Source organism: Dermochelys coriacea, chromosome 3 (genome assembly GCF_009764565.3).
Source record: "Dermochelys coriacea isolate rDerCor1 chromosome 3, rDerCor1.pri.v4, whole genome shotgun sequence".
In the NCBI taxonomy this organism is placed as follows: Eukaryota; Metazoa; Chordata; order Testudines; family Dermochelyidae; genus Dermochelys; species Dermochelys coriacea.
Genome location: NC_050070.1, coordinates 35,980,166 through 35,996,620, shown reverse-complemented (window position 1 = coordinate 35,996,620; position 16,455 = coordinate 35,980,166). Strand labels below are relative to the sequence as shown.

General features: G+C 39.5%; 1 protein-coding gene across 2 annotated transcripts in view; it reads left to right on the top strand.

Annotated features, from left to right (window-relative positions):
• Positions 1 to 16,112, top strand: part of TRAPPC12 (trafficking protein particle complex subunit 12) — a 105,979-nt gene extending 89,867 nt beyond the window's left edge. For both annotated transcript variants that reach the window (XM_038394567.2, XM_043510295.1), the window contains exons 8-11: positions 2,115 to 2,187; positions 10,526 to 10,627; positions 15,132 to 15,232; positions 16,025 to 16,112. In XM_038394567.2, coding sequence (XP_038250495.2) covers positions 2,115 to 2,187; positions 10,526 to 10,627; positions 15,132 to 15,144 — 188 coding nt within the window. In that variant the 3' untranslated portion in view covers positions 15,145 to 15,232; positions 16,025 to 16,112. The remainder of the gene's footprint in view (positions 1 to 2,114; positions 2,188 to 10,525; positions 10,628 to 15,131; positions 15,233 to 16,024) is intronic.
• Positions 16,113 to 16,455: the final 343 nt, after the last annotated feature.

Genomic DNA, 16,455 nt, shown 5'->3' with positions numbered 1-16,455 from the left:
GAGCCACTGTACAATCAGAGCCTAAATTAAGAACCATTAGGAAGCAATGTTCAGATGGATAGTGTAACAGCAAGGGCTTGCAAGGTGAGTTACTGTCATTTCTACTACCAGGTTACAGATAATAATCATCAGGTATTGGGTTTCTATTTTTTGTTTTCCCATGTCATTCTTTAGCCCCTTGCTGCCAGCAATAAGAATTCCTCCTGAGTGTCCATTTAGTGCATCTTGCATATTTATTCAGCCTTTGGACTTACAGGGCCTGAGCTTGTAGCTGCTCAATGTTCAGAACTCCCATTGTCTTCTGTGTATTGAGCAGCTGTAGAAATGTACGCAGCCATCTAGGTGACATTTTCCAGCATATTTGAAAGTTCTCATTGGCTGCTGTTTTTACTTTACTCTGTGCCTGTCCTGGCTACCACATAGACATCTTAATAGTGCCAGCAATAACAGAAAGTGTTCTTTATAACCAAGTGATGTCACAACACAAAACAATAAACTATAATCAAATGCATTCTTTTTTAAACCCATCACAGTAAGTTTGAAATATGGTATGAGCTACGTAATAGCTTAGTTTTCAATCAACTGACTTGAACTCAGACCAATGTAACCCCAGATTTTTTTAATATTAACATTTAGAGACAACACAATCACAAAAACATCAGGAAATGCATTTGACAAACCTAAAATTGCTTCAAAAATGGGATGTTAACATCATTGGAAAGAGTTATTTAACACTGTCCTGTTTCTGCCATGGGCTCAGAAAAAAACAAAAGGTAGAAAACATGGGGTAGAATGTCCTCTCATGGTATGCAAGGCACTCTCTGGTAATGGCAATACATGTTTTTCATGAACTTGGGATGGAAAATATATAAAATATGACTTCATACTGCTGAATGATATAAGAGAGCTATGACTAAGGAAGCTATTATAAATTAAATACCAGGTCCAATATTGGAGACAAAACTATGCACTCAATTTTTAATGTGTCTAGAACATAGTTATATTTTGTACCTGTCTCACCAAGCTTTTATTACTGGTAATGAATGGCGTTTGTAAATCATTAAAAAAAATTAACTCTCTGTAACCTGCCATGGTTTTTATAACAGACTCCTTTATTGCTACACAAGAACAAAGAGTTATCACTGTTCTGTTGCAATCCCCCGTTTTTCTTCCTGTCTTTCCAACCCCAATACAGTAACTGAGAGTTGATCATCGGGGTGAGCCGTAATATTTGTTTTCAAATAATTTAATTCAAAATCAATCATGTACCAAATTAATATCCATAATGTCTATTTTTGCAGAACAGAAGACTACGTTTATTTCTAATACTGATCTATAGAGCCCTGCACGGATACAAAATTTGTATCTGCATCCAATCCGTGATCCGTAAACATGGTCTGAAGATATAAAGCCGATATCCTCAGATTTGCATGTCTCTACTGATCTATGGTCCCTGTGACAGTGGATACATAAGGAGAACCATTCTCTTACAATATCATGAGTCTGTCTCAAACCAAGGGAATGAGCAATCTGCTGCTGCAGCCTTTAAAGCCTGCAAGCTCCAGGAGCGCGGAAAAGACAGACAGACTCGGCAGATTTTTCCACCATATTACTAAGCCAGAGGCAAACAAATAGTCCCAGACTCAGTGAGCTCTGACCCTGCATGTTCTGGCTTTGAGATGAGATTTCAGGCTATGTTTGGGTTTTTAGTTGATCAAATTTAATCCCATAAATTACACAACTGTATGCTAATGATAATAATTATTTAGATGTTTCTATGTATCTTTTGTTCTGATATTAGAAAACGTGTGGCTTCTTTTAGTATTTAATATGTTGCCTGAACTAAAAGCTGAAAGGTTATCTGTTGCTTTTGCATCGTAGCATCATTTATGCAGATATTCTTTTCCTAGAACCAATTGAATTAGTCCCTTTGAGAGAGGCAGTATTTTCTATCTGACAGTACGGCGTGGCAAAGAATTAAAAATTCTATGCTAAAACCCAGTGATTTTAACAAGGGGGATCTTTTAAATCAGAATTCATAGGACCAATAATTGATGGCTAGAAAGAACCTCTAATTTATTTGTGCACATTCACAAGCTGCTCTTATTTTGTAGCCTCTGTTGAGCTGTGGAGGTCACGTCTGGGCCGGGTGATGTACTCCATGGCAAACTGTCTGCTAATGATGAAGGTACGTGGGTGGCAATAAATGCAGAGTTACCGTATATACTAGAATAGAATGTCAGAGAAAGTGCAAGAGAATTACTGGTGCATGGATAGGGGAAGACTACCAGATTGTACAAGGTTTAGCTTAGTGAAGAATTTAATTAGACTTAATAATTACTTATTTAATAGATAACCACTTGCAGCAGTGTTCTTTAGGACCATATCTACACTTATTTCTCCTGAAATCATTTCAGAGCACATGCAATAACAATACAGAATTTGCATTTTTAAATTGAATTTTTCAAACACTTAACTAAATACTGTAATTAAAACCAATTATATGCGCTCTGTCTTTCTCAAACTATGTACTAGTAATATTACTCTAGTTGCACGCAGTAATGATACTGTAGGCTTTGTGTTTGACAGAGACTCAAAGCATTCAAATACATCTTGTGCCTTTGTCCATATGTCTGTGCAACAAGATTCTGACCCTGAAGTTTTCAGTCTCCTATAGCTGCAAAGGAAGGAACAGCCAGAGAGGAGTTGGCTATTTTTTGCCTGTTTTTCCACCCTCTCCTGTAAGACCTTCGTACTCCATTTTGTGCAACAGCTTCTCCTTGCATTCAGAAAGAGGGAACAACAAACTTCTTCCAAAGTAGACCTCGTTGCCATGGGAATAGGGATGCCCCTGTGCTAAGCTTCTGGCAAGAGCTATGGACTGCCTCAACCCAGATTTTAAAGCTACTTTATGGATCAGTTAGCAGCAAAACCCCAGAACAACACTGTCCGCACTATAACCTCTCACAGACCAGGCTCTGAACTTCTCCGTATTCCTAGTGTTGAACCCTGTTACAGTTTTGGCCTTCACAGCATTCTTGGGATGTTGTGAAGCCCAAAACTGTAATGGTTCAAAAAAGAATTAGATAAGTTCATGAAGGATAAGTCCATCAGTGGATATTAGCCAAGATGGTCAGGGATGCAACCCCATGCTCTGGGTTTACTTAGCCTCTGACTGACTGCCAGAAGTTGGGAATGGACAACAGGGTGGTGAATACCTTGACAATTGCCTGTTCTGGTCATTCCTTCTGAAGCACCTGGCATTAGCCACTGCCGGAAGACAGGATACTGGGCCAGATGGACCATTTGTCTGACCCAGTATGACCGTTCTTATGATCCTAGTTGCCCAACAGCATTCCTGAACCTGGCTTTCCATAAAGCTGAATAAGCTACTCATAAGCCTTGTTTTCGTGATGGTTTTTAACTCTCAAATAATATCTCAAATAGAGTACAGGTATGAAAGTGTCAGTTGCCCAGAGACTGCCTTAAAATGCAGCATTCTGGTCTTATGAGGATCCCAGGAGATGGAAATACATATTCACAATAGTTAGAGTGAGATCAGCACTATTCCCTCTTACGTAAATACAACAGCACAGCAAATCAGGGTGGTTAGAAGGAAGCCCCATTCTGTCTTTAAAGCAAACAAGTCTTTGTTTTGAATCAGAATCCTGAGACACAGTCAGTTTTCAGGGAACTCTTCTTTTTCAAATGCAGGTGGCAAAAAAAATTAAACACTGAGTCTCCATCCCAAACTTAAATCTATAACTGGAGTATAAAAATATCCAGTTAAAGAAATATGGTTAACAAACACTGCAGGTTTTCAACAAGTTATACAGTAACTTTGCTTTTAACTATACTATTTTTTTCCATAAGCTCCCTATATCTCCTTTAGTCATTTCTGCTCTCTTCTTTTCTGCTTCTGTATCCCATTCTTGCTTCTATTCCCCTTTCGTCCTTTTCATGATATTTTCATCTCACTTCAATAGTGGCATGAACTCCAATTTCTAAGCCAGTCATCAGTGTTTCTGACAAGGTTGCTTCAAGAGAACTGCAACTCATTTTCCTTCCTGCATTTCTCAAAACCAAGTGTATTCACAATCTGTATTATAACTCTCAGTCTAGGAAACTAGAATTCCAAGATTTATTCCCATAATTCAGATTTCCCACATGACAATTATATGTTGCTACTGAACCCCCAACATAGCCATTACTGTATTAAACTTGTCCTTGAATATGTTGCATGTGCCTTCCCATGATGCACATAATTTTCAAGAACTGCCTTATAAGAGTCAAAGAGGAGTCTGGTGACACCTTAAAGACTAACAGATTTTTGGGGGGCATAAGCTTTTGTGGGTAAAAAAACCCATTTCTTCAGATGCACTTCTTCAGAATCCCAAGCATCGCTACAGGCTGGGGACTGATGGCTAAGCAGCAGTTCTGCTGAAAAGGACCTGGGGATTACAGTGGATGAGAAGGTAGATACGAGTCATCAGTGTGCCCTCATTGCCAAGCAGGCCAATGGCATATTGGACTGCATTAGTAGGAGCATTGCCAGCAGATCGAGGGAAGTGATGGCACTGGTGAGGGCACACCTGGAGTATTGCGCCCAGTTTTGGTCCCCCACCCCCCCCATTACAGAAGGGATGTGGACAATTTGGAGAGAGTCCCGCAGAGGGCAACAAAAATTATTAGGGGGCTGGGGCACATGACTTACGAGGAAAGGCTGAGGGAAGGGGCTTGTTTAGTCTGCAGAAAAGAGTGAGGGTGGATTTGATGGCAGCCTTCAACTGCCTGAAGGGGGGTTCCAAAGAGGATGGAGCGAGGCTGTTCTCAGTGGTGGCAGATGACAGAACAAGAAACAATGATCTCAAGTTGCAGTGGGGGAGGTCTAGGTTGGATATTAGGAAACACTATTTCACTAAGAAGATGGTGAAGCACTGGAATGGGTTACCTAGGGAGGTGGTGGAATCTCCATCCTTAGAGGTTTTAAGGCCCAGCTTGACAAAGCCTTGTCTGGGATGATTTAGTTGGTGTTGGTCCTGCTTTGAGCAGGGGATTGGACAGGGTGACCTCCTGAGGTCTCTTCCAACCCTAATGTTCTATGAAGATGTATGAAGAAGTGGGTTTTTTACCCATAAAGCTTATGCCTAAATAAACTGTTAGTCTTTAAGGTGCCACCAGTTTCCTCGTTGTTTTTGTGGATACAGAATAACACAGCTACCCCCTGATACTTGACACTTATAAGAATATTTTAAGAGCAGTTTTCAAACATAAATCATATTGCAGTTAAAATCAGGACAAAGTGTGAAGATAATCTGTACGGTATATGCCACAAACCTTCTGATGGGTAAATTGGCTTCTTGTTTATTTTTTCTTTTAAATTTTCCCAAATGTTAAAACAGTCTTAATAACGAACAATGCTCAGATATTCATCTCTGCTTTAATTGATAAATTATTTTTTTCAAATAATGATTTTTAAACATGGTCTTTCTTGAGGACAAGCATTTTTTGAGGAAACGAGTTACACAAAGCTTCAGATGTGTATAAAAGATATCAGTTGTATGTAATATACTTCTAGAGGAGGATTCATTGTAAAATATATCATTCAGTTTTGAAGCTTTTTGTTTTCCTGTGTAATGAATAAACAAACAAATTCTGGGTTTCTCCTGAACTGAGTCAGTGCAATCTATCGCCATCTAGTGACAATATATTATACTGAGATGTAATCCTGTGTTGATTCTGAAGTACTATTTGTTACTTGAATCATTTGTGTTGTTGGGTAGAGTGGTGATGATGATAAGTTATTTACTGAACTGTAATAACGTTCCCTGTAACCTTGGTGTAAAAAACATTGACTAATTTCCAGCTGTAAATTTTATTAACCTTTTCCTTTGGACAAAAAAGTTAACTAGTATTTGTTGAAATATAATTATAGATTATCTTTAAGGCTAGGATTGTCAAAGGACCCTAAAATGATTAGTTTCCATTGGAGTTGGGTGCCTAAGACCTTTAGGCTCTTTTAATAATCCCAGTCTTAAATATTAAATCCAATAAATTCCCCTCAGTGTCATTCTTCTTGACCATCCTGAAAGGAAAACTTGCGTGGCCCATGAAGTTCTGTACTTACATGGCCACATTACCACTATATGAGCACCTCACTAATAGCCCTGTTAGGTAGAAAATGTGGTGATTTGAGGCACAGAGAAGTGATCCACGATCACACTCGAAACCTGTGGTGGAACAGAGAATTGAACCTGGGTCTCCTTTACCCAAGGCTAGTCCTCTAACCCAATGGTTTTCAGACTTTTTTTTCTGGCTACCCAGTTGAAGAAAATTGTTGATGCCCGCGACACAATGGAGCTGGGGATGAGGGGTTTGGGGTGTGGGAGGGGCTCAAGGCTTGGGCAGAAGGTTAGGGTGCAGGGGTGAGGGGTGCAGGCTGGGGCTAGGAATGAGGGGTTCAGGATGTGGGAGGGAGCTCTGGGCTGGGACGGGGTTAGGGTGCAGGAGGGGGTCTGGGCTGGGGGTGCAGACTCTGGGGGGGCCGGGTTATGAGGGGTTTAGGGTGCAGGAAGGGGCTCTGGGTTTGTGGGGGGCTCAGGGCTGCGGCAGGGGATGGGTGCGCACGGTTGGGGCACGGGCTTGCCTCAGGCGGCTCCAGCTCAGCAGCGCAGCGGGGGGTGCTAAGGCAGGCTTCCAGCCTGTCCTGGTACCACAGACTGTGCTGTGCCCCAGAAGCAGCCAGCAGCAGGTCCAGCTCCTAGGCAGAGGTGTGCAAGCGGCTCCTTGCAGCTCTCACCCACAGGCACCGCTCCCTAGCTCCCATTGGCCAGTTCTCAGCCAATGGGAGTGTGGAGTCGGTGCTCAGGGTGGGGGCAGCACTGGGTCTACTGCAGTTAAAACAATGTGGAGGAGGAAGGGAAGACCACAATCTATACTAGTGACGGAAGAGTCTGATTTGGGTTCTGTTCTGATTTAAAAGACAGAGACAGCATAAATTGTCCTCTCTCTTGCTTTAATTATGCTGCAGCACTCTCTTCTGGATTCCTAACACTGTGAAACTCTGTTTTCATAGCCACTACACAAGTACTACAGGGAGGGAAAAGGGCAAGTTTTTCCTTTTTAATAAAGTTATTCCTATCCTCCTTTCTCTGGACCAGTTTCTGAGGACTAATCCTAATGACCAGTTGAGGGTGCAAAAACATATTTTGCTTTTCTTCACGCAAATAGCCTGATCAGATTCATTGGGACTATTTACATGAGTTAGTCTATCTAGGTTTAGGTCTAAATAGTGCTTGATTCAAAAGTTATTAAAATTTAACACAGTTTTGCCCATTCTCATAATTTGGCATGAGTAATGCATATTTGTCCCCTCCTGCAGGCATTCTCATGATGATGCAAAAATCTTCAGCCTTCATGTGATTTTTTTTATTTTTTTTTTTTAAAGGAAGCAGTGTGTGAGAGAAAGAGAACTCCCTACTTCTGTTTTATAGTTTAGTGGAAGGTGTGTGAACCTTTTAAGCCCCAAGACCATGAGTTCTAGTCCTAACGCTTCCAATGATTGCTGTTAACGTTTCTATACCCTTCTCAACCCTTATTATAAGCCAAGATTTCATATCATATAGGAGGGTAACTGTCCTTCACCATTTGCACAGATAACTGGGAGCTTACACAAACTTGCTTCAAGCAGAGCTGAGAATGAAACACAGGTCTCTAATATAACAGAGCTAAGTTTATCCACTTTGCAACATAGTTGTCCAGAAGGAACCTGTCAAATCAGGTGCTTGTGTAACTAACATTAGTGTCATGTGGCTCTGTGCCATAGTGTAGTGGGTAAGCCCAGAGATTAATGACTTTGCTACTGCATCCATGCAAAGAGGTGTGGTTCTTTATCTGAAGTGTTAGTGACTCACCCTTTTACACTCAGAATACAACCCTGCATATGTCCCAAGCAGGGGCATTGTTTCATTAGGTTATGCTCTCTGTAACTGCTATACCACCATCTTCTCCCAGAACGCGGAATAGAAACCAGTCACCCTGTGTCCAGCCTTCCATTTCTGTAACCCACTCACGGGTGTGTGTGTGTCTCCCTATATGGGCTAGTCTTCGTACAGATAACGGCATGCTTTCCTCTTACCACTTACTCTTTAAGCTGAAGTGGAGGAGATCTATGTTTTGGGATCAGAAGATTGTGGTTTCCAACCCTGCTCATACCCATGTGGGGGTGAAAAACTACATATATGTATAAAAGTTAGGGTAAGGACCGCAGAGCGATAATTGGATTATTTTATTTTGTAAAACATTGCATTTAAAAGTGAATTAGTATAACATCACATTTGTTTTACTGTTGCATTTTTATATGTGTAATTGGTTACGTATAATGTCCCTTTAGACATATATGTTGTGACAGACTGCTTTGTCTCTTCACTGAAGAGTTAACTCAAGTTCTCTCCCCTCAAGTTATTCCTCTGAAGTTAGCATAGCTCAAGGTGGAGCAGCCACACTGCAAAATAATATTCAAGCAGCTGCATTCACTCGTATGTGGTACAAAGACTTCTGGGTACACATCCCATGATTCTTAGCACTGCAATAAGTTGAGCTGCTTTATGAATTCTTTCCCATTGATTTGTGGGAGAACTTTCTGCCCTATCTGGATGTTGGAGGGTGGGGGAAGCATTGTGGGAAGGCAGTGGAGGTCTAGCAGCACTTGAGTAGTGTTAACCTGTATCCACATGTGCTCTCTCGAGTTTTAAAATATGCCCCCTCTTGAGCTAGCCACTCAAGTTAAAAACTCCAGCACACTTGAGTTAAGGGGTTTTATGTATGGATGGGACTCAAGTTATAACTCAAGTTAACTTTAAGGTGCAAGAAAAGTCTTTAGTGTGTGTTTAAGACTAAGACTAACAGCATGTGGGAGATTTTGCCTGTGTCCAGAGCGGAAGAGCCTTTTGGTGAACTCCCCTAAAAGATCAGAATTTGATTTAATAAACGTATTATTCCAGAAAGCTAGCCTTGTTCTCAGTGGTGTAACATTAATGCTTATGGAAGCATCTCACGACATGACAAAAGACTATAGAGCCTTTACCTGTCAGTCACCAGTTTGAATCATACCTAGCTCAACAGGGATTAAAAATTGTTCCTATCTAATATAAGTTTGGTGGTCCCTATGAGGCGAGTTTGGTGAATCCCAGTTTCCAGCTTCTGCCTCACAAGTCACTACCATGCTTTTCACTAGACTGTAAGCTCTTCAGCACAGGTACTGTTTTCATACTATGTGTTGTTTATACGGTGCTTAGTATAATGGGACCCCAATGTCGGTTGAGTTCTCTACCAAGAGTTCCAGAAGCAGAGGCCAAAATCACATTACTCACTATAAATTTGTGAGAGTTCTCAACAGTGTAAATATCACGCACACATTGATAGAAGAGGGAGTTCAAAAGAAAGCAGACCAAATAAAACCACCTAACTTTTTTAGGGTCAGTCTGTTGGATTTTTGAACTTCTGGGGAGCCAATATTGATACAGTAACATTTAGTATGACATGGTGCATCAGAGTGAAAACAAGAGCTCTAAATATGTCAGTTATTAAATATTATACGTGTATAATTGTTAATGAAGTATAGTCATAGCTTGCAAATTGTTGCAATTGAAGATCTCTTTGATTTTTGTTACTGCAAAATTGGATTATTACAGGTGGTGATCTGGGTCAGAAATAGGCAGGTCTTAGTCATTTTAAATATAGCCTTAAGAACACGTAACATAGTTCACAATATTTTCCATCAGTTATGGAGTAGAGGAGAAGGCAGAAGAAATGCCTGTGGTATTTTTTCCAAGTAAGTTGGGGGGGAAAGTGACCCCCTGTTGCTTTTCAGCATTAAAACTTGCAGAGATTAGAGCACCTTCAAGAGGCAAAACAAAACAAAATGGTAGGCTACTAGGCAGAGTGTATACACAAGCATCTCAAGATAGCTGGCAAAGCCTGGAAAGAGCAGGCTGTGCCCTTTAGTCTCTGACATGGCTTTGATTCTGAGCATCGCACTAGAAGTCCTTGTATTACAATTTACACATGGAATTTTCAGAAGTGCCAAAATCACTTGGGGTGCATAATCCCCTTGATTTAGACTAAATGGCACTTGTGCTCTTAATTCACTTAGGTGCTTTTGAAAATGCCACCTGAAATCATTATTGGAAGCTGAAGAGTAAATAGTCAGGTTGTGTTGCTAATTTTGCTGAGGGGAGACGTGACCCAGTGGAAAAAGAAGTGTAAAGAAAAATCTGCCCACTTTATCACTGGGTGTAGTGTACATTTCAAATAGAACTGAATAGTCGAAGGTTAGACATAGCCAGCAGCTAGCACTTCCCTGTTGGGAGGAAATTCATTACATTAAATATTTGCAATAATTTTAATTCTGTACTTGTTCTCATTAATATCTGTTTACTGCATACACACTTTTTAAACCAGCATACGTAAAACAATGAGTGAAGCTTGATCTTAAAATCTAGTCATATGCTTTTTTCCCCCTTACGGACTATGTGCTTGCTTGTAGATGGCATCACACCAGTCATCTAAATATTACCCAGAACAGGAACCCTCAGCTGTTGAGTGGAATTGGAAGGATTTTCTTCAGGTATATATGTTACTCTGATATGCTAAGTAACGTTGTTGACAGTAATGTAATGCGTAATTGCTGTATTTAAAACTCTGTTGTTCTTCTCATTAGGTGTATATATGGCAACCTATATGTAAAAGAGGCTTTAAAATAAGATGACACTGCAGAGTTTCTACCATGAAACATTTGACTAGATTAGAAAATGTAAAGTATTTACAGTGGTGAATCAAACTTTAATTACATTATCTAACAAAGATCACACTATGGAAATTATACCTAGTAATTATCAGCTCAAATGGTGAGATCCTGGTCCCACTAGAGTCTATAGCAAAACTCCCACAGACTTTAATGGGGCCAGGAATTCACCCCAATCTAATTTCCTCCTCCTTCAACCCAGACAGGCTTTCTGGTGTTTAATCAAACTGCTCCCTAAACAGCTTAATCCAAAAGCCATGTGAGAATTTCCTCACCTTCCTTTTTCCATGCATTATTTCCATTGTGGAGAGAGAAGCAACAGTGTTTTCATGTGTACAAGAATATGCATATGGCAGTGTAGATGACACCTATTAAATACTGTTGGAATATTACATTGTTTTTCAAAAAAATGATCTCTTAGTACTATGCTACATAGTTATCTGATGAAAATTTAAGTCTAATATTTCATATCCAACAAATCCATAAAGAATGGGTTTGTAACATTCCTATTGTAAACACTTCAGACTTTCTCTTTTATTAATAAAGAACAATATTAGTGCTTAAATGATATATTTATAAACTTCTTATCTGTGGTGCTAAGGCTATAAATTAAACTGTTCTATTGGGATTCTTTTTACTTGGACAAAAGATAATTACATTATTATTGTTCATTTGAAATCATATAAGTTGTCATTCAACACATCCAATATGGAATGTTCACTTTTTCTAGCAGGAATTTTATTTCAAGATAGTTGATCATTCAGTAGAGTGGAGGTGGTGTTTGAAGGTCTTTTTCTGACATCAGAATTGATCTAAACGTTAAAAGTGAAATTCCTATACAATTGAGAAATATAAAAGTAATATAACCTAAATAGACAACTTCTACTAACTATGAATAAAGCTCCTTCGAATCCACATAACTAATAATTCTGGGTCATAATAGAAAAATCGATCAGCCAGTTGGATGCTTACTTCGGCACTGTCATGTCACAACGCAGAGATCACTTCCTGCCACTCGGATTCTTTCTCTCAGATACATCAGTGACTGCCATTAACACACTCAACATCAAGGAGTGAGCGTAGTCTGCCCCCATGTCTCTGAAGAGCAGTCTGTCCATTCAATTTAAAGAGTGGTGTTAACAGTCTCTGAAGTGCATCATTCTCCTGGATGGTTGGCATATGACATGGGATTATTCGAATTATTGGTTTTACTGCCAGACACTGGACCTTCCTCATAGAATAGCAGAAGGGAACAATAAAGCATGAGGTGCTATTGGCCCTGCTACATAACCTGGACAATAGCTAATGAAAACACCCCTTCTAAATGCAAATAGTTCTTCGGCCTGGTGCATCAGGAAAATGTCTTTATTGCTTGGCAATATCTCCTGTTTTTATCTGGTAGTTTTTGAATAAAAGAAGGATTCAAATTGCCTGTTTATGAAAATAAGAATAAAACCCTCATTGAGAAGGAGGGTAGATGGACTGAAGTTTAATAACAACAATTCCATTGGAGAGTGCTAAGCAACTGATACAGGAATTTTGATGTTAAAAGACGCTCCCCGACTGTGCAATAGTTCCATCTGGAACTCCCTTGTGTAACTTGAGTTTTGCGTAAGTTGGAATGTATACCCAACTATTACGCCAAAAAACCACCTCTCTGTGTGTTTGCTTTTGCCAGGAACAGATCAGGAATGCAGCCTTCCAACCTCTGTTAAGTTAGTAAGTAATCTAGCTAGAAAAGAGTTAAATTTCCTTTTGTTTTAATGGCTGCGTAAAATAAGCTGTGCTGGAGGGAATGTATATTCCTGGTTTTGTATCTTTTTGTAACTTAAGGTTTTGCCGAAAGGGATTCTCTGTGTTTTGAATCTGATTACCCTGTAAGGTATTTACCATCCTGATTTTACAGAGGTGATTCTTTTACTTTTTCTTTAATTAAAATTCTTCTTTTAAGAACCTGATTGATTTTTCATTGCTCTTAAGATCTAAGAGTTTGGGTCTGTGTTCACCTGTACAAATTGGTGAGGATTCTTATCAAGCCTTCCCAGGAAAGGGGGTGTAGGGTTTGGGGGGATATTTTGGGGGGAGGACATCTCCCAAGTGGTCTCTTTCCTCTTCTTTGTTTAAATGCTTGGTGGTGGCAGTATACTGTTCAGGACAAGGGCAAAGTTTGTACCTTGGGGAAGTTTGTAATCAAAGCTGGTAAGAAATAAGCTTAGAGGGTCTTCATGCAGGTTCCCACATCTGTACCCTAAAATTCAGAGTGGGAAGGAACCTTGACAGCCTGTAAACAAAACAAAGAGGGGTGTGAACTTGGGGGGAGAGCGAGAGAGAGGTACAGCAAATAGGAGTTGGGAGCCAGCATGTGTAGGTGTCAGTTGTGTAGCATGTTTGAACTCTAGAACAGGCAAACTCCATGAGAAGAAGACAAAACCTTTTGCAAAAACTGAGGGGAAAGGCAAAGGGACACTTTTCAGCACGCAAGCCTCACGGTTTCTCAGAAAATGGTGCCAAGTGATTCCCAAGTAGTCTTCAAACTGATCTGCTAGCCATGACCTTGCAACTATGTCTTCCTGTGTATTCATAGACCTAGCACAGTGGGTCCCTGATTTTGAATGAGGCCTTCAATAGCTACCATCATTAAATACTAAATGAGGGGAGAATTTGGAAAGGCCACAGTCTACCCCAGAGATGCTTTAAGAGGTAATATGAGTAAAGCTGTCAGCAATCCCTCGAGACACATCAGAGACAATTCAGCCTGATAGGTTAGGAGGAGACAATGAGATGGTTTGATCTTCAGTATTTCATTTATGCTCCTAAAGTTCTGAATCTGCTTGTTAGCTACCCTTATTTGCTATTTGAATAACTCCATCAAAGAACTTGAAAAGTGAAATTACTGTTTAATTTACAAACCAGTGCTTTTAAGTTGTTCTGTGACTATTTTAACCCCAGTTTCTGCAAAAATTACAGCAAAGGGGACTTAAAAATAGCCCCCCAAATTTTTTTTGAAAAATAATCCTTTTTCAGACTAACAGAAACCATGGTTAGTCAATGCAGATTACATTGGAGGAACATTAACCATAGGTTTGATTATTTGAGGCTAACAAGAGGGCTTTGTGTTAATTTGGAAGCATTAATAATCATAATAGTTAAATTAGTTCAGAAAAAGTGACTGAAATTCCTAAATTAATTATATAAAATCCAGTGGCGGGGGAAAGTAACTTTAAATGGTTAAAATTCCAGGACTAATTTAAACTTCTTCTTGTATGTCAGATATCCTGGAAAAGCAAAAGAGATAATGGAGTACAGGCACTTAACAAATGAATAGTTTATGTATAGTAATTGCATATTATTCGGAGACTTGAATGCTGAGATACAGTTAAGAAATAAGAATTGTTCATGATAACTTTTGTAAACTACCATATTTTTGCTAAAAGAGAAGAAAAAGCTTATTTCCTAAAATAGTCACTCCTAACTTAAAACCTATGTGACATTTGATTTACTTCACACCTTGACCTCCCTCCCAAAAGAATTATCAATTCTGTTTTCTGACCGTTCCCAAATCCACTCCTTCCACCCATGCACCCCCTTTATCATCTAGCCCAATACTTCTGAATCTACCACATTACCCCTTCCCCAGTACCCTCACTGAGACTCTTCTAAGTGGTTTCTCTACCTGGTATTTTTGTCTGCGTAGCAGCAGTGGTGGGTTGTTCTCTGGTCTTTGGCATTGGGGTGATTGCTCAGAAGGGGACTAGATCTCCTCTGGTCATAGGTGGGGTAGCCATCTGAAGAATGGATCTTCCACAAGCTACCTGGCTACCATGCTCCATCTCACTTACGATTGGTGGCTCCTGGCTTTGAGGAGTGATCCTGTTTCCTCTCTTGTGTAGTAGCTATTGGAGGTAGCTCTGCTATCTTCTCATTTCCAGCTAGTTTTGCAAACCTCTGGGGTTTTCTTTACAATGGAGAGCCTGGACACCTGTCAAAGCTATTAGAAATGAGGAGACAAAGCCACCACACTATATTCTAATGTTCCACTGAGCCCAGTTTAAGAACCAGGGCCTTAGGGAAGAGGACACTATGTGGTTTTTGTTACTCACTTCTATGAGCTTAATGAGGAATTGTAAAAGTCAGCCTTCATAATGGCTTTAGTCCATTCACAGTGAATAATGGCTAATTGGAGAGGTAGAATTATGATGCCAGTTACTTTAATACTTCATATGTTTTCACGTTTTGGTTCTTTGTGGAAGGATGTCCCAGGAAGATATCATTTGAATGGGTGTTTCTCATGCATTGTCCTAACTTTCTTGTAATTTTTGTCATCCAGATTGGAGATATAAAAACCGCAGAAAAATATTTTCAAGATGTTGAGAAAATGAGTCAGAAATGGGATGGACTACAACACCAAATTATGGTTTTAATGAACAGGTAGATAATTTAAGAGCTAAATGAAACTTTAAAATATGATTTTTCAAAATGTGCATTGTGACTTTTAAAGTACCCTTGAGAGTCTCTTTCTCTTTCTTGCTCTCTTTTATGTAACTACATCTGTCAGAAGTGAGACTGAATGGCATGTACACCCATGAGATCTGTATTACTTGGTGTAGTCATCTTATCCTGGCTTGAAACTCTTTAGTTACAAGAGTTGATTTTACAAAGTTATTTCTCATTCTTCAAAGCATTGCATGTTTTACCCTATTTTTTCAATATATACTTTTATGAACAAAGAAGCTTTTTTGGATTCTGATCCTGCAAACAGATTTGCTTGTGCAGACCCAGCACTTGCTAGCTTCAAATGGATGCCAAGATATGCACTAGTAAATCAGATTGCATGATGAAGTCCTCAGATTTTGGTGTTTATCATATTAGCTAAATATTTTGACAAGTAAAATACTACTACAAGTGTGTTCTGGAAACAGATAACACTTGTAGTTTCACAGAGAGATTATTTTAGGAAGACTCTCTGTATTTTAATAACAAATATAGAAAAGCATTGCTTTGATGGCAGAATATCTGAAGTGGCCAGTGATCTGAATTGTCACTTCATTTGTCTGTAAATTGGTGTCTCACAGCTGTCTCACAACTACACTGTGAAGAGCAAATGTCAAAAACTCTCGCATTTATAATAGGGAAAATAAAAAGTGATCTCCATTCCATTTGAAATGTATTATCACTTTGGGTTTTTCAGGATAACTGACTCACATGTCACTTACTTTCTAGAGCATTTCTCCATCTTGGTCAAAATAACTTTGCAGAAGCTCACAGAGCCTTCACAGAAATTTTAACGATTGACCCTGCAAATGCTGTGGTAAGACTCCGGATGTATTACATTGAATTGACACCTGAGTGGTTCCTGTCATAGCTTATCCCTTAGATTTAGATAGCACCCAAAGGGTGCTTGGAGCTCTATAGAAAATTAGGTATCGTCCATGCTCCAAAGAGCTTTCTCTATACATAAAGATAAGATACAAATAAAAACAAAGGGATGAGTAGGGGAAGGCAGGAACAGTTTACCTGACGAGCATGATTGTTTACTGCATGCATTGTAATGGGTTACATGTTAAGGGGGCTCTGTGAGGGCGTTTATATGTTGGCTTTGTTTTGTTAGAAGTACATATTGGAAAACAAAATGGCAATTGCAAACATATGGG